This window comes from Durio zibethinus, chromosome 1, assembly GCF_047325235.1.
Source record: "Durio zibethinus cultivar Kanyao isolate XHJ-2024 chromosome 1, ASM4732523v1, whole genome shotgun sequence".
Lineage (NCBI taxonomy): Eukaryota > Viridiplantae > Streptophyta > Magnoliopsida > Malvales > Malvaceae > Durio > Durio zibethinus.
The window spans coordinates 12,665,208-12,689,039 of record NC_143162.1 but is presented as its reverse complement, the minus strand read 5'-3'; the positions used below and the strand labels follow the sequence as shown (position 1 = coordinate 12,689,039).

Sequence of the window (23,832 nt, the reverse complement as noted above, 5' to 3'; positions counted from 1 at the left end):
AGAGGCGTAAAAGGATAAAAAACCAAAAAAAAAAGGGAAGAAACCAATAGAAAAGAAAGCATTCGGGTTGAGGACTGAAGCATGATACCAGAAAATAAAAGGGGAAGCAAAATAAAAATAAAGAAAAATCTGAAAACATGTGAAAAATGAAAAAAAAAAAAAGGAAGACAGTTCAAGAAGAACTAAGAGAAGCAGTAAAAAACTTAAACACAACTCAAAAAAATCAGTAGAAAAAACGTAAAACAAAAAGAATGGCAAACAAGACTAGAAGGCAACAAAAAATAAAAAAAGAAGAGTTGGGCAGTGAAATAGGCAAACCAAGAAAACAAAAAGAACTAGTAGAGTAGAAAAACAAAGGCAAAAATAAAAAAATGAGGGCAAAAAGGGAACGAAAAAAATAACAAAAAAATGAGGGCATAAATAAAAAAAAGGCATGTAGATGCAAAGGTAGAGATAAAACGTGAAATAAAATGAAGAAAAGAATAAAGCAAGCAAAACAGAACTAAGAAAAAGGTGGTTGAACAAAGAAAAAACTAACTAGAAGAGGAAAAACCAAAAAAAAAAAAAAGAAGACATGAATGAAAGTAAAAACAAGTGTTGGCAAAACGAGATGTAATCTTTTCATGTTTCTTTTCTTGCTTGCCATTTCTATATGAGGTTTGCTTGTAGAAGCCTAAGGTTTCATCTAAGTTAATTCATGCTAGTGGACTGTCAGAGGACTAAAAGTGTTTTGCATGTGTTTGATTCATGGGAACAAAAAAGACCCATTTATTTTCTTTTTGTTGTCTATAGGGGAATATCCTTTCAAAACTTACTGCTCTTGTTTTGGTTTGGTCTTTATAGTCTCCATTTATGTTTTTTAATCTAAATAATAAAAAAAAAATGAAGGCAGCAAGTTTTTTTAGTAGAATAGATAGATATGGTAATAGTCTCATTATTTTATTTAGTTGCATTTCTTTTTTTTCTTAAAAAAAATTGAAATTTTGTTTATTTCTAATAAGCTTTTTTTTAGGAGAATAGATAAAGATGGTAATGATCCCATTATTTTATTTAGTTGGATTTCCTTTTTTTCTTAAAAAAATTTAAAATTTGTTATTATTATTATTATTATTATTATTATTATTATTATTATTATTGTACTTTCTTTTATGTAGTTAAATTACAATTTTGATTTCATGTTTTTTTTTTATTTTCTCATTGGTTGAATTCCTATGCTTATTCTAATTTTATGCAAGTTAATCTTTTGTGCTTTAATTTATTTTGGTTGCAATTCATCTCCATACACTTTAAATTCTAAAAGAAAATAAAAAGATAATGATAATAATAATAATAACAATAATAATAATAATAATAATAATAATAATAAGTTTAATATAAATTTTATTCTAGTCCCTACCTAGATGTTGAAGGCAGATAAAAATCATGTTTTAAATATACATATAATTTCGCCTAGACGTTGAGAAATTATTAAATAATAAAAATTTTTAATAAAAAATAATAATGAAATATAAAATATAAAAATTCATTTTGTAGAGAAATTATAAAAAACGAGTTTACTTGAAAAATTTGCCTAAACGTTAGAGATTTTTAGAGAGATTCGAAAGTTTCTGAAACCCTATAATGAAATCATAGGTGAAAACCCAAAACCTTAAAATGAAACCCTAAAGTGAAATCCTAAAATAAAACCTTAAATGAAATCCTAAATTTTAGGTGAAACCTTAAACCCTAGGTAAATCCTAAAACCCTATGTGAAATCCTAAATCTTACATGAAAAATCTAAATCCGTAAATGAAACCTAAACCCAAAGCAAAACCCCAAAACCTTAGTTGAAATCCTAAATGAAAACCTAAACCCTAAGGCTTAAAAACCCCAAAACAATCCTAAATTACGGATTTATATGAAAATCTTTTGTGAAATAATTTATTCTCGAGCACTACCTAAATGATGGGGTATTTGAAAATTTTTATTTTATTAAAAATTTTCATATATTTTCGTAACTTAAAATTATAAAACTAAATAAAAAATAATAATAAAAAATATATTTTAAATATAATAAGTCGCATTCAAACTCTATCTAGAGATTGAAAAGTTTAGATGTCTTTTTACATTTAAGGATATGATCTTAAATTTGCATTTTCTCATCATTTAAGACACATTTGCATATATCCATTTTCTTGCACTCATTTCGCATATACATATATTTATTATTGATATGTATGGTTAATTATAGTATTTTTTATATTCTTTCTAAATAAAAAGCTCTTTAAAAAATTGGTTTCAAAGAAATAAAATTAAAATAACATTTTGAGGAAGATAATTTTTGTTACAATATGTTAGAGAGTTACCAATAATTATCATTTGCTAATAATGTCATTTTTTATTTTTAAAGGATTTTGTGGTGAATTTTAGATAAAAAGGAGTACCATTAAATTCTACCTATATGTTGAAGAATTATAAGATATTTCTTTAATTTAAAGATTTTCACATATTCTTAAATATAGATTTTTAACTAGCTTTTTTTTTTTCAAAAAAAAGGGAAATTAGTAAATCCTAAATAGAAATTATCTTTGTTTAAAACTATAGATAATGCATGATTAATTGGTACTAATTTTTATGAGCGCTGTAGGAATATTAATCATTTTTCTCACATAATCGACTTTTGAACTCAATCCTATTTTCGTAAACCAAAGCTATATTTTTAATAAACTTTAAACCCACTTTATTATTTTATTAAAAAAAATAAAACTTTTGAGTAATCAATCACGTTTTAAAAAAAATTAGTAGCAACTCTCTGGATTTTCACAATTTTAAAATTTTATATCTAACAATCGAATTTTCAGACCAATAGACAGGTTGTAGAGAAGTAAAGTAGCTGGCCTTGTATGTATTCATGTGTGTCCAATTATATGTATATCATGTAAAAGGAGAAGGCACCATGCTTAGATCGTAAAACCTCGAATCAAGTCCACATCCATGCAAACCATTTGACTCTTTGCAACTTGCATCAAATTTATCATGTTTTAATTAAAGTACATAATTTTGAAATTTTATTGCTCTATAAAATCTGTTTTGTGCAATTTTTGCCAGTTATATTCATGCCTGACTGCAGATAATTGCCATTAATTTCAGATTGAACGTTGAAAAAGTTCGGGAGAGGCAGATAGCAGCGGAGAATAATGGCATTGCAATATTTGTTGTAAGCTTAAATTTTGGATTCTTAGCTTTTGTGAGGCTACTAGTAGATATGTCGTTGGGCGTTTACATGTCATTGAGCGATCAAAGAAGGGAGAAGCCATGGAAATTTTGTTCCTTTAGCTCTTCCAGGCTCTTGTTATGCAGCTGTGGCATACTCATTTTTATATTATTGATTTAAATATGCTTTATGGTGTATTAAGATATGGAATTTAGAAATGGGTTTTTTCTTCTGTTGTTTACCAAACAGATGCCCGCATTTTGCGACGGGTTTATAATTTTAATTTTTGAGAATGATATATAGATAAATAAATATGCATTTGTATAGTTAATAATGTTATTGTCTTAGAGGAACAATAATAGAATCGTTAAAAAGTTTTCTATTTTTGACGCCCTGACCTTGTTCTAATCTTTTAGGACCTTACCACACTGACATCCGAGGATCTCTTGACCACTGGGAGGCCCACCATGCTCGCCCAACACTAGGCCTTTAGAGCACTCATTTTATTAGTGGAAGTCCGATTCCGCTCTTTTTTTTAATGCAACTTAGATTTATACTCGCCCTAATCACTACTATTTTTCTTGCCCTATTAATTCATGACCATCATCAACACCAATTTCACAATCACTTTGTTCTCAACTCCTCTGATTTCAAAATAACTTTTAACATCTCCCTTACACGATATAGTACCCCAAAAATGCTCATACAAAGAACACGAGTAGAAGCGCTTGTTGCTCGTCTTCAATTTTAATTTCAATATTTCTTAAATCTAAAACATTAGAGGAACAAAAAGAAATACTGAAAAACTAGGAAACCAACATCCAATGCAAATAGCTGCAGAGTTATTTGCTTGGAAAGGTCTAATGATTCATGGTTAAAAACCTAACAACAAGCTAAAAGGTAAGTGGTATTTATCAATGAAAAGGCCTGCAAGGCTTCCATTGTTTCACAGATTCACTTAGGCAACCTGGGACTATAGCTGACCATGAGGTCAAATCTGGCAAAAGTCCCGTTAGGGCAAGATAATTTTGTCCTTGTCTTTTGGGCATTCTTTTCCAATTCACCTGTATTAAAAAAAAAAAAAATCAAACCATCAGAATTCTTTCATCGAAGAGATGGTGTCAAATAGTTATTCCCACCAAAGTTAAATTAACACTTGTCAATTGGCACAAGATTAGAAAATACAAAAATAGATGGACTGTGAACATGCATCTATGTTTCATGGTTAGCAATTCCTCATCTCACATATGGCCTAGTAATTTATACAACAAATTTCTTTTAACAAACAAGATCGTCAAATAATTATGAAGTTTATTTCACACTATTTGATCATCACCAAGATAGTAGTCTGACACTACCATTTGGAACTTTAATAGAAACAAAGGAATCCAGGAAGTAAAGTCTGCATTGGACACTTTCTGTTGAGTATTAAATGAAGGCTTTTAGAACTTTGATGGGTACGATGCTTAGTGGAAAGAAAATCATGATGCAACAAAAGGCTTGTGATGTTATCACTATCAAGTCAACTAAAGAAATGATATCACACAATTATGGAAATGTTTGAAACCCCAAGTATTCAGGTCTGCTATTAAACCTAAGAACTCGGAGTTTATAACCAAAAAAATTTTATAAAGTGAAACTAGTTCCAACTATTTTGCAAATGTGAACTAAGGACCGTTTTGTGGTGTTTCAAACTATACGAGTATTTTGAAGATTATCAATCACATAAAATTCACATATTCTCCTAGTTGCTTTGTTTTCTTTAGAGTCAACATTCTTTCTTCATCCTATTGTTGGTAGATCGGAGGTTGGCCACAACCATCAACTTCATCTGCTTGAATCCCGATATCAGAGTAAAAAAATTCGACTTGGATGCAGCGAATATATGATAATATGCAAAAGTAGAACACCCAAGCAGATGATGTATTAAGTCAACCTAGAGTGCAAGCTTGAAGGGGCACTGAGATAACCTAGACGACAAAGTTTAAGTGCTGTGGCCTGGCCTAAAAGCGCACTAGAGATGTGAGGTTGCCTAACCCAAAGGAGGTGTTGATAGAACTTACTCGCATGGGGAAGCCGAGGTGGGATTTGATCAAAACTCATAAGTGAATGTGGGAGATTGTTAGGATAAGGTGTACATGTGAATAAAGAATCCCACATCACTAAGAATCAGAATGAGATGTCCTATATACACACGAAGAACCCAAGAACCTAATAGCTTAAGCTTTTGGGCTTAAATAGTGTCCAACGTATATGTATAGGCTTTCTAGTGTGCTCCCACAGCTCCAAGTGTGACTTATCTCTCCCAACAACAGCTAGGAATAAAATTACTAGGGATAATCTCTTACCTTCTCGCTTTACTTCAAAATTTTCTATCCAGACAAGAAAATTGGACTGTTCTCTAGTTCACACCATAAGCATGATTCTCAGTTCCTTATCTCTCTTAACTTTAAAGGTGTTAGGAACTTTTAAAGGCTAATGCCCTTTACCGATAACGAAGACCAGCTAACCACTAATCGTTTTTTAGTATTTTTCAAACAAGAAATTTTGTCAACTCAAAACTTTCCTAGCTTTTTGTTTTGCTTAAAATACTCTACTTGTCATGGGTTGAAATGTTCCCTTTGTCCAAATTTCAGGCAATTTCCTCCTCATACTTAACATTTCAGCTCAATAAGGAACATTTCCAATTCCATCAACTGAAAAACCTTACATGTTCAAGTTTGTTGGGAGAGTTAATGACATGTTATATTAGTAAAGGGTTTTGAATTAGTTTTCCATAAAAATATAAGAGACGTACATACTTGTTGACATGTGAAAGATGTGCCATATAAAAAAATAATATTGTGGGAAAACACTTATTTACAGCTGGTTGTAATCTTGTAATCTGTATATTTATATTTGTATCTCTAGAATTAAGTATTTGTATCCCTAGAATTAAGGAAGATTTAGTTTCCTAGTTTAACCCCTAGTTAGTTGTATATAAACCTAAGATTCTTGTATAATTGAAGATAAGCAGTTTTTCAATATACATTTAGTTTCCACATGGTATCAAAGCTTTAGGCTCTTCTTGGGAAGAAAAATTTTCAGCCTTCATTGCCGACTTTTTTAGGCCTTCATTGCCAAATCCTGTTTAGACCTTCATTGCCGAACCCTTTCAAAGAAAGATATCACTATCACCCAATTTGAGAAAATGTTAACTGGAAAAATCACTGGAGTACTACAGATGTCTCAGAAGCAAGGAGAGTTCAACAGGGAAGAGATTGAAAAGCTGAGAAACTTATTGAAAATCCTTGAAAAGCCTACTATGGTATGTTCTTTGGGTAAAGTTTCTAGTTCAGGTAAAGCTTCCGGTTCTCATGGATTAAATGTCTCGGCTAAGCCTATTACGAGTTCTTGGGTCATTGACTCAGGAGCCACAGACCACATGACACATTCCCATAAAAGTTTAGTACATATAACCTGTGTCCTAGTAATAAGAAAATTGTTGTTGCTGATGGTTCACTTACCACAGTGGCAGGATTAGGAGATGTTCAAGTTAATCCCTCGTTTGTTCTCAAAAATGTTCTTCATGTTCCTGGATTGTCTACTAATCTGATATCTATACAAAAACTTACCAGAGATATGAATTGCAAAGTAACTTTTTATCCCTCTTATTGTGAATTTCAGGACCAGAGTTCGGGGAAGATGATTGGACTTGCTAAGAAGAAGGATGGACTATACTATCTTGAGAAATCAAATAACACAAGTAGTATCAAAAATAGTTTACCTTTGTCATTTCTTTCTGAAAAATCTTCCAATAAAGACAAAATCTGGCTTTATCATTTTTGTCTTGGACATCCTTCTTTTGGAACCTTGAGAAACATGTTTCCTTTTTTGTTCAAAGAATTAAATGTTGAAGATTTTCATTGTGATATTTGCGAATTTGCAAAACATAGACGTGTGTCTTTTCCAATCAGTAACAAAAGAAGTTCTACTCTTTTTTACTTGATTCATAGTGACATTTGGGGTCCCTCTACAATTCTTAATATTTCTGGTGCGAGATGGTTTGTTTCATTCATAGATGATTGTACTAGGGTCTCTTGGGTTTTTTTACTTAAATCCAAATCAGATGTGAATAGTGTGTTTTTAAGCTTCCAAAACATGATTCAAAATCAATTTGGAGTAAGAATCAAGAGATTTAGGTCTGATAATGCAAAAGACTACTTCAACCAGAGTCTATCCACCTATTTCCAAAAAGAGGGGATTATCCATGAGTCATCTTGTGTTAATACTTCACAGCAGAATTGAGTGGCAAAGAGAAAAAACAGTCATTTATTAGCCACAACCAGAGCCTTTCTTTTTCAAGCAAATGTACCTAAATCTTATTGGGGGGAAGCTGTTCTCACTACCACACACATTATAAATAGGTTACCTTCAAGAGTTTCGGGATTTAAAACTCCTATAAAACTACTCTCACAATTTTATCCCAACCTCAATACCACAAACAATCTCACACCTAGGATATTTGGTTGTACATCATTTGTTTATGTTCACAGTCATAACAGGGGAAAGTTGGATCCAAGAGTGATTAAGTGTATTTTTGTGGGGTATTCTTCAACTCAAAAAGGATATAAGTGCTATCATCCTCCTACCAAAAAATTTTATGTGTCTGCAGATGTCACTTTTGAAGAAAATAAACCATTTTTTACTCAACCTTATCTTCAGGGAGAGACTTCATTCATGGAAGATAAAGATAAAGACTTCTTTTTGCTTGATTTGCCCCCTTCTTCAACATTTACACCCATTAATTCTTATGAGTCGAAACCTGTTTCTGCTGAGCGCAAGTCAAACATTGAATTTGACTCTGAACCCATTCCAAATACGAAAGATGTGACAAAAGATAATATTGTTCTTGATTCTATGAAGGAATTACAGGTGTACTCAAGAAGGAAAGTTCCAGATCCTGAACCAGTGCCAGTCCAAGAACCTAATCCTAACTCTGGAAATGAGGTAACTACAGTTTTTGACTCTGTTTCTCAAAATGAGCATGAATCTCCTAAAACTATAACTAGTGATTATGATTTGCCTATTGCCATTAGGAAAGGAACCAGAGAATGTACCAAGCATCCACTATACCCAATATCTAATTTTGTGTCATTTGAAAAATTCTCACCATCCCACAAAAATTTTCTTGTGAGCCTAAAAGCTATTTCTGTTCCAACTACATTATCCGAGGCATTATCCAGTGAGAAATGGAGGCAAGCCATGAAAATAGAAATGGAGGCCTTAGAGAAAAATCAGACATGGAAACTGGTAGAGTTGCCTAAAGGAAAAAATCCAATGGGGTGTAAATGGATTTTCACTGTAAAATACAAGGCAGATGGTACTGTTGAAAGGTATAAAGCCAAGTTAGTGGCTAAGGGCTACACTCAGACCTATGGAGTGGATTACCAGGAAACCTTTGCTCCAGTTGCCAAGATGAATACAATTAGGATTTTGTTATCATTAGCTGCAAATTATAATTGGCAGCTTCAACAATTTGATGTAAAGAATGCTTTTTTACATGGTGATTTGGAAGAAGAAATATATATGAAGGTTCCACCGGGATTTGAAGGTCATCTAGAAGCAAACAAAGTATGCAGGTTAAAAAAGGCTTTATATGGCCTTAAACAGTCTCCTAGAGCTTGGTTCGGGAGATTTGCCAAAGTGATGCTAGCAATGGGATATAAACAGAGTCAAGGAGATCACACATTGTTTATCAAGCACTCTGATTCAGGGAGAATCACAGTTCTATTAGTGTATATTGATGATATAATTGTAACTAGAGATGATGAAAAAGAGAGAATCTCTAAAACAGTGTTTGGCTAGAGAATTTGAGATAAAAGAGCTAGGGAGATTGAAGTACTTCCTAGGAATTGAAGTAGCTCACTCACGGCATGGTATTTTTATCTCACAACAGAAATATGTGATAGATCTTCTGAAGGAAACTGGGAAGCTTGCATGTAAACTTGCAAATACCCCTATAGATCCTAATCATAAAATTGGAGAAGCTAATGAAGATGCTGTAAATAGAGAGATGTACCAAAGATTAGTTGGAAGACTCATTTATCTCTCACATACTAGACCTGATATAGCATATGCTGTGAGTGTGGTAAGTCAATTTATGCATAGTCCTAAAGAAGTGCACCTATAGGCTATCTACCGTATATTGCACTATTTGAAGGCCAATCCTGGGAGAGGTATCTTATTCAAAAGAGATTCGGGGTTAGTTCTAGAAGCATATACAGATGCTGATTATGCAGGTTCAATAACTGATAGAAGATCTACCTCAGGCTACTGCACTTTCTTGGTGGTAATCTTGTGACTTGAAGGAGTAAAAAACAAAATGTGGTGGCAAGATCAAGTGCTGAAGCAGAGTTCAAAGCAATGACTCAAGGAATTTGTGAACTACTATGGTTAAAGATTATCCTAGAAGACTTGAAGATCAAGTGGGATGGACCAATGAGACTCTACCGTGATAACAAGTCTGCAATAAGCATTGCACACAATCCTGTGCAACATGACAGAACAAAATACATTGAAGTAGACCGGCATTTCATAAAGGAGAAACTAGACAGTGGGTTGATTTGTACACCTTATGTATCAACCAAGGGTCAACTTGCAGATGTGTTGACTAAAGCTCTCAGCAGTGCAACATTTCAAGAAATTATTTCCAAGCTGAGAATGAAAAACACCTATTCACCAGCTTGAGGGGGAGTGTGGGAAAACACTTATTTACAGCTGATTGTAATCTTGTAATCTGTATATTTATATTTGTATCTCTAGAATTAAGTATTTGTATCCCTAGAATTAAGGAAGATTTAGTTTCCTAGTTTAACCCCTAGTTAGTTGTATATAAACCTAAGATTCTTGTATAATTGAAGATAAGTAGTTTTTCAATATACATTCAGTTTCCACAAATATCTTATGATGCCATACCATGAAGCCATAAATGGCCAAAAAAGAGAGACTTTTAGCCTGGTGCAACAATGTAGCTTTTATATGTTTAATTCCTTCCATTATTTGTAACTGTTAGCCTGGTGCTAACTGTATTGGTTTTCTATTCGCTTTTTCTTCCTTTTTATCTTTTCATTTTTTGCCTTTTTGTATGTGCCCTTTAACTCATTTTGTCGACTTATGGACACCAAAGTGGTTTTTGGCTAGCTAATCAATGCTACTAAGCAATTGATCTAGCTAGCACAAGATCTAGTAACTTGCAACAACTTCCCTTTCCCTTGACATCTATTTCTTTTCCCTCATTCCCTCTCACCTTGTAGAAAGCCAGATTTGGCCTTGAGCTTTCATAGAGAAACCATTGCTTTATACTTCCCCAAATATATTACTTCATTGGCCATCCCCAACCACATTCTAACAATCCTCCACCATTGATAGTATGAAGAAAATAGAACGCCTTTTTTTTGCTAAGCACAAAAAATTTAGTGACAGAAAAAGAAGAGATGATTCAGATAAAATGGAAAATTGGGAGATATTACTTAAGATTACAGGTCAGTTTTATTTTTTTCAGTTTCTTTGTATAATTCTATTAATTATTTTGCAAATGCATCTCCTTATTTCTCCCTCATCAACTTAACTTATCTAATTCTATTAAATGCCACATCATATGAAAGTAAGAACACCTGACTATTTTGTTTTTATAAAAAAAAAATTTTAAAAGTACATTAACATGACAATTCATCAACTTTATCAACAAGATTGTGCAAGTAATGGCATGTCATGGACATTAAAGAAACTTTAGCAGTTTTAATTTTACTTAGAGATGGGCGCAAGGGTAGGATACGATTATATGTGCAATGTGGGTGCATTTAATTTATCTAAGTTTTTCCATATATTTGGATAGTCAAACTTCAATGTCCATGCACTTCAAATGTATCAGACACAAGTAATTCTAGCAAAATGAAGAGTAAGAGCACCTAAGAACTTTTAATCGACTGTGTCAGTAATATTCCTTAATTGAAAAGAAATGCGTAGGTAAATAAAATAAATTGTTCAAACTTTCGAAAGGACTAATTTGAACATTCCAACATCATACATGGACTACTACCAGAGTGCTTTAACCTATTATTTTTATTTCCCTCATGTTATATTGTAAAAGTAAATTCAACAAAAAAATGTCAAGGGGTACAATCTAATAGACACACATACTTGGCATGCCTTCTTTCTTCCAAAACAATTTAGAAGAGCACATTTAATAATTATAAATTGAAAATTACTAAAAATCTAAAAGGAAAATCAAGATGAAGAGTTCGATAACTATTATAGGAGACAAGTAAAAAAAAAAAAGATAAAAAAGAAAGGAGCTTGCCACAAAAATACAACAACCCCCTCCCTCTTTGAGACATTCTACCTTGTATAATTGTTAATTTTTGACATTGGAAAACAGTCCAAGAATTCGATTATAATTCAATTTAGAGTTAATAGCATTCATGATCTCTAAACCTTGACCAAATTCTAGTTTGTTATCTAATATTTAAAAAGTTCTAACTGGATCCACAATTACTCAAAGTTATTAAACTTTAGTACTTTTGTCTATGAAACTATCTAAATTGCCGGTAAATACTAGCTAGTGCCACGTGGATGGTGTCAGCTGGCATCTCACGTAATAAATAAAGAGACCAAAATAAATTTTTGTTCCAAAAGGACCAATCATATTGTAAATAATTTTAAATAATATATTTTTATTTTTATTATAATATAATTTATTAGTTAAATATTTTTTGTTTCTAACAAAAAATAAATTATAATAAATTCAAATTAAGTTCAAATTTCAAAATCTTTTTAAAAATATTCTATATCATTTTAAAAAATTAAGTAAAATTTTCTATATTAGTTTAAAAAATTAAATAAAAACTCAATATCATTTTAAAATATTTAGTAAAAAATTTCATATCATTTAAACAAATCAATTTATTAATCTATTCATAATTTTTTTTTATTGAAAAATAAATTATTTTATATCTATTCTTTATTAAAATTTTATATTTTAAAAAAACAAAAAAATAGACAATCAGAACGATCCCTATCACTGCCAATTAGATAAGGGGAATAAATCATGTATTAAAAATAATACATTTATTTTATATAATTATAAAATTTTAATAAAAAGTAAACTCAAAATAGTTTTTTTTTTAAATATATTTCTAAATAGATTAATAAATCTATTTTTATAGAGATATATAAATTTTTGCTTAATATTTTAAAATGATAAGAAGTTTTCTATTTAATTTTTAAACCGATATAAAAATTTTCACTTAATTTTTTAAAATGATATAGAATTTTTTTTTTAAAGGATTTTGAAAATTTTAACTTAATTTTAATTTTTTTAAAATTTATTTTCAATTAAAAATTATATTTTACTAATAATCATATCATAATAAAATAAATAAATAAAATTTAAAATTACAATATTTTGAAATATAAAAAAAATAATTCTTTTCTTTAATTATTTTTCCTTCATTATAAAAATTTATAAAATATATTTGAAAAAGGAAAAAGAGAAAGATATTTAATATTTTTAATAGAAAATATATTTTTTATGATAAAAAAATATATTCTATTATGATTTATTAGTAAAATAATATTTGTAAAAAAAAAATTTCGTGAAAATGATAGAAATTTTTTTAAAAAATTTTGAAAATTTTAACTTAATTTTAATTTTTTTTAAAATCTATTCTCTATTGAAACAAAAAATATTTAACTAATAAATTATATTATAATAAAAATATAAAAATATTATTTTAAATTTTAATATTTTATCAAATATATCTAAAATATAAAAAAATTCAAGATAATAGCATCTTTGGTCTTTAAACTTTAAGTAAAATTCTATTCTAGTCCTTTTGTTTATCAAGTGAGATGCTAGCTGTTGATATTCAAGTGGCGTCAACTAGTATTTATCATCAATTTAGATGCTTTTATAAATGGAAGGACCAAAGTAAGACAATTTTGTGCAATTGGGGATACAATTAGAATTTTTTAAAGATTAGCAACCAAAATATAATTTGGCTCAAAGTTTAGGATATAACTCTTCAATTTGTGATGACTATAACTAGAAGTTCATATTCTTCGATCATTTATAGACAATTTGTTGAAGAATATTCAACATGACCAACTGGTACAGAGGATGATCAGACTAATATCCTATTTCAAAATGGTGTGTTATCTTTGAAAAGATTATTTTCCCCTCCTCCCTTGGAAAAATGGTTTATAAGTGGAAATAGTGGATCTTCCTTGCTTGCTAGTGTTATATATGATGTCTTTTTTGTCCTATTAAATTTCTATATTTGAGTGCATTAAAATTTTTTTGAGTAATTTGTTGGTTTAAAGCCTTTTTCCTTATCTTGTGCATTTGATTCACTCAAACACAACATTCAATGCTCAAAAGAGTGTGCATAGAGGTGGCAATCAGGCGGGTCAAGTGGGGTCACTCGAGTTAATGTAAACTCAAGTTGAGGTCTCAATTTGTTTCAGGTTTGGATCATTTCGGGTTTAATACTCGAATAATTAGGGTTCAGGTCATTTTGGGTCAAAGTTGTTAACTTTTAAAATCAAATCAAATTAGGTTTATATAGTTTTGCGTCATTTCGAATGAGTGGCTTCAAGTTATTTATCTCTTGGTCAAATTGGGTTCAATCATGTTCAAGTTCAAGCAAGTCGAGCAGGTTTCTTGAGTTCAGATAAGTTTTTCTAGCTCTAGATGTGCACATGGCTCACTCTGAACATTCATTCATTTCAAAAGCTTCCCCTATATCCATCATCAAATTCACCTCAAGGTCTTAGATATCATCACTAGAGGAGCTCAACTTCATCGTTTGAGATGCATCAATATGCAAATTTATACGACACTATTCTAGCAATCTATCAAAGGAAGAGTAGCTAGTCTAGTCTAATGCTAGGCTAAATAATTCCTCTCTATCAATGACTAAAGCTTTATCCTGGGAGAGAGCTCACTGTACCACCACATTGCCACATTTACTAATGAAACAATAACAACTTATCCCAAGGTGAACTGCATATAAGTCTGAATTACTAAGGATTTCTAGGTTCTCTATTCTGACTTGTATTCTGACAAGCATGTTTATATTTATATTTTTTATGTATACATATATAAATACTCATATATACTTATATGTACTAATAAAAATTATTCTACAAATTGCTGTTATCCTTACTTTTAAATCCTAACTTAATTGCAACACATAAAAAAATTTGGTACAGGAGTTGTGATGCAAGATGATAACAAATTGCTTGGGGGATTGATGTACTTTAAATTTTATTGAGGTACTTTATCATATTTCTAATTTTTATATAGATGTAGAATATTTCAAATTATTTAGTTTATTTCATATTAAATAGTGTTTCGATTATTTTCAAGTATTAGGGTATTTGGGTTATATTTTGGTATTTCATGTACTTCAAGATTTAGAGTCTAGTCTAAGAGCAGTTTATGTTATTTAAATATGAAGTAGCATTAGATCATGAATTATTTAGACTTTCTCTTAGCTCTTTTGCTTCCTCTATTTCTTATCCTTGTCCCTAATATTTTTCTAATGCTTCCACCTTTTCCCTCAATTCCCACTTAGATCTCTATTTCCACTCTTGTCTTCGCTCTACATCAATTTGGTATAAGAGCTTTTGTGGGTTTTTGAATTGAGTAGTGTTCTGACAAAAGATTTATATATGTTCAAAGAAATCAGAAATTCAAAAGCAAATCCTGATCGATGGGGGAAAATGAATGGAAGGAAACTCAATTGCCACCATTCAACTACCTGATCACCCTTTTGTACATTGCTAGGAAGCAACCCAACAACTTTCAGCCATTCATTAGAGAGAGAGAGAAAAAAAAAAAAAGAAAAGAGAGAGAGAGAGAGAGAGAGAGAGAAAACATTTTAACCAAGAAATTCAAATCATCCACTCATTCACGAAATTCAGAAAGCAATGCTGAAGAACTTGTCAAAGCATCCAAACCGTCTACCTACAGAACCTTGCCAACTGCTTTCCATATCCAGTAAAATATTGGTCAGATGAAGGGCTTAATAAAGTCATGCACTACATTTCAGCCTGCTTTGACTAGCATGCTAGTTCGTATCAATTCAATAGTGCAACAGCTGTGACACAACATTGCTGCCATCAAGTTAGTGTTACATCAGCATCGCCATACTAGCAAAATTTCCAGAATATCCTCTCCCCCTATCCTTGACATCCTGGTTCTAGTAGGTTTTTTAGATTCAACATGATAAAACATATAATTTAAGATTTCGGAATGAGTGTCATCAATGGTATTCAAATGTAGAACTTGGAAGATGAAATCTATGATTCTTTTTTGCGTTTGGATGAGTTGCTTTATTAGATTGATAAAAACAATGCTCATAACCTTCATTGATCAATATTTAATGTCTTTATGAACAAGAATTTCAAGAAAATTTGGCTCCAGTCTCAATCTTGTTCCTTTAATTTGTTAGAGAGCAAGATCACTAATGAGAAGTTCAAGTTTATTGTATAGGAGATTCAAGAAGATTAGAGAAGTAAAGCAACATCTGACAGAGTTGTTAAAATCAATGAGAAGGGAAAATGCCATTGAAGAATCAAAAGTTGAGAAAAGAGAGGCGTAACATGAAAGATTGAGAACCAGAACTAAGTTTTTGAACTGAAATTAAAGGTTGCACCTGAAAATTTAAGTACAGAGTTTGTGCTCGTCCAAGGACCTGAGGAGTTCAGTGAAGTGCCTACATAGAAATCAAGTCCAACGCTCTCATACAAAATAAGAAATATAGTGAAAAACTTTCCATTGACTTTTTTATTCCAAGGGTGTTAAAAAATGATAGGCAAGCAGCCTTCCTGATGATGTTTGTTTCACAAGAGAAATTTGTTGACAATGCTTTCAAGTGTTTTGTTGGAATCAAGCCATTCTTGGATAGGCTCCAACATTTGAAAACTCAAGGACCAGTTTTTACCTCAAAGAGGAGAATGGTGCAAGTTGAGAAGAAACTGCTTACAATTTTATTTTAGCACATTGTTATATTTGCAGGTTTAACTGTAATTACTTTAGGATCCTCCACATTTATAAAGTTATTTTATATTAAACAGTGTCTTGCTTATTTTCAAAATACCTGGGCATTAGGATTACATATGATGCTTTAGATTTATATTAGGGTTTAGCATGTAATACTTTATATTATTTTAATTTCTAGTAGTTTTGGATTATAAATTATGATGGACTAGATGACATAATTAGGTTTGTTTCTACCTGCTTGATTTTGGGGTTACTGGCTTTCTAAAATGGATGGAAAAACTAATGCAAGTGAAGCAATGGGGGAGTAGAAACAATAAAACGAAGCCTAAAACAGTAAAAGGAAACCTATCTAATCCTAGCCATTCAACCTTGTTAAGAGATCACAAGCTAGTCACCTGACCACTTAATAAAATAAAAACATAATTACTAACCATTAGCTAAAGTAAAATGCAAACATAAAGATAAACTTATCAAGATGAACAATTTAAACAAATTCTGAAATCTGTCTGCTTCAACAAGTTTCCACTAAATATAAAGAGTTAAATAAGTCTATTTCATATCCACTTAAAGTTCCTTTGGATTAACTGTTTCATAAAAGGGCATCAAAGACTCCAACATAAAGAATTCTACAACCTATGTAGTAGTTTCATTTTGATTAAGTTATTCTTTTCAATTCAGCTTCTTGTTTCAATCTAGGCTTTGATTTCAGTTTCAGGGTTTGTGTGCTAATCCACTTATACAGGACAAAAGATGGTGCGTTTAAGGCTTTGAGTAATAATCTTATATTGCGAAAACTTTGCTAATATGAGCTATATATACAAGATAGGACCTTTGACTTCAATGTGATTTAGTTTTCCTTCAGTCTTTAGTCAACTTTTTATTTCTTGATTCAATTTGTAATTTCATTCTTGGTTTTCCTTTCACTCCCAGGGCCCATGTGCTAATCCAAATATTGAAGTGTTTGCATATCAGGTGTGTTTAATAAAAAGGAAGCAAAAAAAAAAGCATATGCTAGATATCACAGTTGTCTCCATCTTTTCACTAGCTTTAAACTATTCAACTATTGTGCTAAACTGTTTCCTGACAACAACATCATCTGCCCATTCTCATTCAATATTAATAATCACAAATATAATTTCTACCAAAAAGGAAAACAGAGAAACAAACAACGTACTTGTCCAGGAAATGCTTTAGCTAATGCCTTGATGGTAGAATTTTGTATCCAAATGTCATCAACTGATTGATGGTGTAATTTTCCGTCTATAGATGATTCGCTTACACCACCACAATTCACCATAAGGCGACCATCGGGCATCAATCTATCACTTAATTCCAACCATGTTTCAACCTGACAAAGAAAATCACAAAACATGTAGCAAATGGTCAAATATGGACATGAAACATTTAAATGGTAACTACAAACAAGTTTGCACTAGATACAAGTTAGAAACTGCATTAAGGTTATATGCAAACAATATTTTAGATGGCAAATTAAAGCAGGAAACTGAATTCACAAATTCTAGCTCCTTTTTATAGGAAAATTGGACTTATCAAACTTGAATGCCATAAGCTGGAAACAATATACAAATCTTTTTTAACACTTTAATCTCTTAAGTATCAACTGATTAAAGTCCTATCTGATCAAAGAAACTTTGGAATCATACTTCTCTAAGCTCCCCAATAGATACAAATAAAATCCGGTTACCATTTTGAGCCTAGCACAAATGTTGTCGCTTTTGATTTGTAAGAAATTCCAAAAGAAAAACATGCTCTTGTCTTCATCGATTAGAATACTACCAAATTAGGCCCACTTCGAGGAAAATTCTGTCAATAATAAGACCATAGAGGCTCTTTTTTTGACATTCATATATATATATATATATATGAGGGATCCATTTACACTAGTGTAAGTATTATACATTTTTTTTTACCCTTGGATCAAAATGACCAAGTTTAAGTGTTATGGATTTAATTTTGATTCAATGGTCAAAAAAGTGTATAACACTTATACTAGTGTAAGTGGAATCCCTACTCTCTTTCCAACATTTTCATTTATGCCATTCTGCTTCAGCTTTTATCATCAACCTCAACTTATTAAGATGCTGATTCCAATTGCAATGGAAAAAGTTAACTTTCTAATAGCAGAGAAAGGTAACAAATGCAGTATTGATAGGTAAATCTTCATCTAAGAAACTCAAGGGTGAGACTTTCAATCCATAATAGTCATCATTGTTTGTGTAATTGCTAATGATCTCATAGGGCTCAAGCATCAACTCATTTGGCCACCACCCTGATGTTATAAGGAAACATGCATGATTCACTTGCCAAAAATTTTGCCTATCTTCTTTAGATTGGCTTTATCTTATTACTTTCTCACGCATTGATCATTTATTGTTTCCTAAGTTCATCATTTTTGGATTTCTTTATCATTAGCCATTTCTTATTAATTTTAGGAGATCTAATTATCATCTTAGGCAGTTAAAAGTCCAATAAATTTGATTGAAAGAGTCGTGGCATTTGTCTGAATAAATTTTTTCAATGAAAACCTTTCGAGAGGGATTTCTCTCTCAAAAGAACTATACTTCTCCATACTTCTTGCAGTGGTTTTGTGTGCATATCCTTCTTCAAAAGATAGAATCTTCTGAGAAAAGAAGGGGAAGAGGATATGGTAGAAGCCAAAAGGAAACTGGGATCATAACACCCAACTGTGGTATGAACCCATATAATGTTGGCTTAAATAATTGTAGTAAAGCATTCAATAACAGATGAAGAGACTAAAAAGCTATAAGGAACAATTCCATATGTTGAATGGGGAAATAGTATGGGAATGTCGGACTTCCTATAATATATGGATTATGGTCCTTATTTGATGTTGGGACTGATTTAGGACAATATTTATGCAAGAATAAATAACATTAATTCCTTCTTGTATGTTTCTTTATATTTAAAAGCTGTTGGATGTACTTAATTTTCAGCTTCCTTATATTACAAGTGTCAGGCATTTTGGCAATATCCTGGTTTGCTAAAAATTACAAGTTTTGAGTCTAAAAGTCATTTTTTAGATTTTGCTTATGCTAAAAGATTTTTAATTTATAGCTTAATGTTGCTTTAAGTCAGTTTGTTAGCTCCCTATTTGATAAGTCCTTGTTTGGCTGGGAATGGCAGAAGCCTGTGCATATGAGAGTAGTCAGTCTATAGGAAAATGAAACTCGCCTGATGATTGATGAAGCAATGAACCCCAGGTATCAAATAAAGGAGCTAGGCATAAGCTTAGTGATTTCTTTGCCTTTGCTTGTTTATTCAATTTTTTGTACTCTTCACTAGGAATTCACCAGAAGATCATTCCACAAAACCCTAAAGTCTACTGTTCTAAAACCCCAACTTACACCTACATTAATCAAACATTGAAGCATAATGCAAAACCAAAATTATTTTTCACAAGTACTGCTCACAGTACTTGAATTACAGCCCTTTATCCCTTATTTTCTGCTCTCAACCTCAACCCTATCATAACTCTATACAAGCCCCACCTATCGTCCTTTAACTAAATCTATAAATAATCTCAATTTTTAATCATTTAGCTGTTTTCATCATTGGCACATAGTACATACCTCTTGCAACAGTGATAGAGCCTTTCCATCATAGAACAAGTCAATGATGATGCCTGAATATTAATTGTTTGCACAAGTTAGGAACAAAGGGGTAACAAGGCCAACATCATGCTTTAGCTCAAAATGTAGCTGCTAACTGGTATAAAAACATAAAGCCAGAAATTAATAGCTGTTTTGAGATCATCATAACAAAGTACTTGATCAAATAAGCCTCCACCAGGTTATTTCCAGGTAGGTAGTGTGTAAAATGCAACCATCTATGCAGGAGAAACTCAGAGTGTGTGTGTGTGTGTGTATTTTGATCTTAGAAAGTCAAATTAGCATGTTTATGCATAAAATTAAAACTGAAATCTCACCGGCATAGCCTGCAGGAAGATGCTGTCTAGGTGAAAAAGCATCATCAATGTGAACTTCAAGCCTGCCACCAACTTTATTACACCTCTCAAGATTGGATAGCCCAAAATATTCTCTTGCTTTATCAATTAACTATAGTACAAACAGTTATCCATCCATCAAGAAAGGAATGAATTGAGAGTGGAATGTTCATTGTTCTAAATATGATTTTGGTTTAAATATTTACACACCTGAAAAGATAATTAACAAATATAGCAGCAAAACCAAGATGCCTCTTACTCACCGAAACAAATCCCACCTTATTTAATTGCTCTAAGTGTCATGGAAGGAGGGGAATGGAACTATGATGCATAAAATAAACAGATCCCTGCTCGAATGAGTCAAAGAAAGGGAGAAATGCAGCTACTTGTAAACCTGCCGTTTTAGCATTCCAAGAGAGTTAATAACTTAATATTCCAATTTATATTAATAATTTTAGACTATCAAGTGTTTTAAACTACGTTGCTCTGACTCTTCCTTTTTCTTTAAGTACCCATGTCTGACACTTCCGACAAACATGGATATGGAGGTCCGACCCTCCAAAGATATGGAAAAGCTTAAGAAAAATCTAAGCATACTTGTGTTCGACATATACCCATATCCAAGACTCAACCCTGAGCCTATGTAACATAGGTTTTAAAGAGTCATCTAGGAAAATAAATTAACCCGTAAAAGTTGAGTTCAATGCATTCAAACAAAATTCAAATATATACCAAAAAAGAGAAAAGAACCATAAAATAAGTTTCCATTTTCATCTTTCTTTTTTTTTTCAAGAAACATAGTGATACACTTAAATGGAGTCACACGATTTATTGTTGTTGAATCAAGGGCGTCTCTTCTGCAAATAACAGTTGCCTTTTATAAAACCTTTCCTCTCTGTTTGCTTCCCTTGTGCTGCACATCCTAGAACATGCAAAATCCTATAATCTTGGGTGCAAAACTCTCAACCAATTAGAGGTATCATGAGAGGTCATGGCAATTGTTGCTTTCAGCCATGCTGATGTGTCATGTCTGTTAGCTAAAACACAAGATACTGGTGGAAATTTACTTTAGAACCTAAAACTTCAAAATATCAAACCTTCTCTCTCTCTCTCTCTCTCTCTCTCTCTCTCTCTCTCTCTCTATATATATATATATATATATATATATATATATGCATTATCAATTTTCTATAATGTTCCTGTAGATATCCTTGTATTTTAGTATAAAAGCCTCGTATGGTCTACTGCAGTCAAGAACACGTTTCAAATTAGGAAACAAAATCAACAATGAGATTGAAACCTTATGAAGCCAACTTCAGTGAAACTCTTACTAGCAGTTCTTATTCCTCTAAAACAAGCTCACATCCAAACTGATATAAGGCCTCATTCAGCACAATGGTGATGGTGAGATCAATAGCACAGTGGTCAGATTGAAATTAATGATGAGACAAAATGTGTTTCACAAAAACCGGCGGTGGTGGCAAGATGAGATTTGGTGAGGAGAAAAAATGACTATAAGGGACATAGATAAAGTTGGTATATTGTGTATAATTTTAGTTTGTAATACATTTGACATTTACTTTTCATCCCAAATTATGCTTTTATGAACCAATTGAGGTTTGAGGATGTGCATTCTATTTGGATTGAGAGAGATGGAGAGGAGAGAATCAGCTAGATTCCTCCTATTGAGTGCATGGGAGAGAAGTTAACACAAGAGAAGAGAAATAACTCCTTGAAATACCTCTTGTAAGTCACTTCCCAAGTCACTCAAAAGTGGAGTGATATGGAGAGAAATAAAAGCAACTACTAATTGGCATCAGTGATGTGGAGAGAAATAGAACCCCTTTCATTCATACAAAGACACCATGCTTCTCAAAATAATATTTCCCTCAAATCTTATGCACATTATTAGATATTTTGTTTCTTAGATTTAGAGTTTCGGAAATTCTAAATAAGCAATGGACTCTAAATTATGCACATTCCTATGTCGGATTAGGGCAAAACCCAAACATATTATTGGTCAAATAGGAGACTTACGGCCAAAAAAAAAATCAAGAACATTAATTATATTTGTAAATAGGAAAAGGGGAATCATGAGTCAAAATATTGTACCATTAGAACAGTTATAATGATACTAAACTGGACAATTTATGCGCTTGTCAACATAATTTATCCTTACTATTTCATCAATCTCCCAACCTTGAAGCTGCAATGAAGGCCACACGTCAAGCATCAGATGTGCAGCTGTTCCACCGCCCTAGAATATAACATGAACTTCACAAATAAATGCACTAGTTCAAATTGGTCATATCTATTTTCAATTTAACAAGAACCAAAATCCAGGTCAGGTAAGATCAAATGTATTACCAATCCGTAGATTGCAATGGGACCTTCAGGAACAATAGGTGGCAAAGTAGCGAATTCGTCCTAATATTGGAAAGAAAACGGGGTTCAGCAAATCTTATTTCCCACACACACTGTAGATATGTCCTAGATAGAAACATCTTATCTGATGATCAATTTCAACAGGTAGGCAATTACAATCGCAAAATCAATGGCTCCAAAACAAAAGCAGATTACATGTTTAAATTAGGAATTAAGAGGCTTCACAACATACCCAATATGATCCAGTCCATTTCTCATCACCTTTTTGCAGAACGCTATGGACATTATCTGCATTAGGAAATAATGAATCAATCCACCTAAAATCGAGTGACTAATAAATGTTAAAAAAAAAAAAAAAAGAAAGCGTACGAGTGGAATCGAGTAGCAGCATCCTGGATTTAGGAGTGTCGACGATGACAATGTCATTGTATTTACTCTTAACGGCTGTCAGCACTTGAAACGTTTCTTCTTCTTCTGGAGTTTCTTCGTCTTGTTTAGTTAAGTCACTTTTTGTACAACAACAAGGACGACAAGTGGATGAAGAGCGTGACTTAAACGTAGTAGGAGGAAGCGGAGGGAATATTCCAGGGCGATGGGCCGATGTTAGTGCTATCGGCTTGTATGAAAGTACCAATGAAAACCAAAACATTTTGTTTTTGTTTCACCGTATAAGATATTCAGATGAGATTGAAATTTCACAACCAAATATTCTCAGTTATCTTTTCTTATCCGCTATCTGTTTTCCGCTTCTATAACTTGTTTGTACAGTGAAGGGGACACCGACCAATACAGATGGACAGAATGAGGGCAATGCTAAAGAAATTCCGTACAGTGACACGACAGAAACAATAAAAAATAAGATATGAATATTATATGATTTAAAATTTTAATAATAATTATATATAAATTTAATAAAAGTAAAAAATACAATATTAATAAAAATTATTATATATAATTTTTATATAAAATATAATATAAATATATAAATTTTAATATTTTATATAATAAATATATACTAACTGCCAATTTTTTTTGGTAAAAAAAATTTATAATAGATAAGTTATTTAATCTTCAAATCAAAGTAAAATACATTATATCTGATAGGTGGTTGGAGGTCGTACATTCGAAATGATCTCAATAAATGATCATTAATGAAATTCAAATTTAAAACTTCTTCATCAAAAAAGATAATTTTTAACTAATTGAACCAACTACCTGTTA

At 31.6% G+C, this 23,832-nt stretch overlaps 1 protein-coding gene across 2 annotated transcripts; it reads right to left on the bottom strand.

Moving 5' to 3' along the window:
• Positions 1-3,910: 3,910 nt before the first annotated feature.
• LOC111312150 (uncharacterized) lies at positions 3,911-23,384 on the bottom strand. 2 transcript variants are annotated; one of them, XM_022912188.2, is made up of 8 exons: positions 22,981-23,384; positions 22,844-22,899; positions 22,594-22,653; positions 22,406-22,483; positions 20,209-20,338; positions 19,853-19,905; positions 17,416-17,589; positions 3,911-4,257 (listed from the first exon to the last, which is right to left on the bottom strand). In XM_022912188.2, exons 1-8 carry the CDS (start codon positions 23,258-23,260, stop codon positions 4,108-4,110), a joined length of 981 nt encoding a protein of 326 aa, XP_022767923.2. In that variant the 5' UTR covers positions 23,261-23,384; the 3' UTR covers positions 3,911-4,107. The 2 variants fall into 2 exon arrangements, with proteins under 2 accessions (XP_022767923.2, XP_022767927.2); XM_022912192.2 differs by lacking the exons at positions 19,853-19,905; positions 20,209-20,338 and having other exon boundaries at positions 22,981-23,374.
• Between the last annotated feature and the right edge of the window lie 448 nt (positions 23,385-23,832).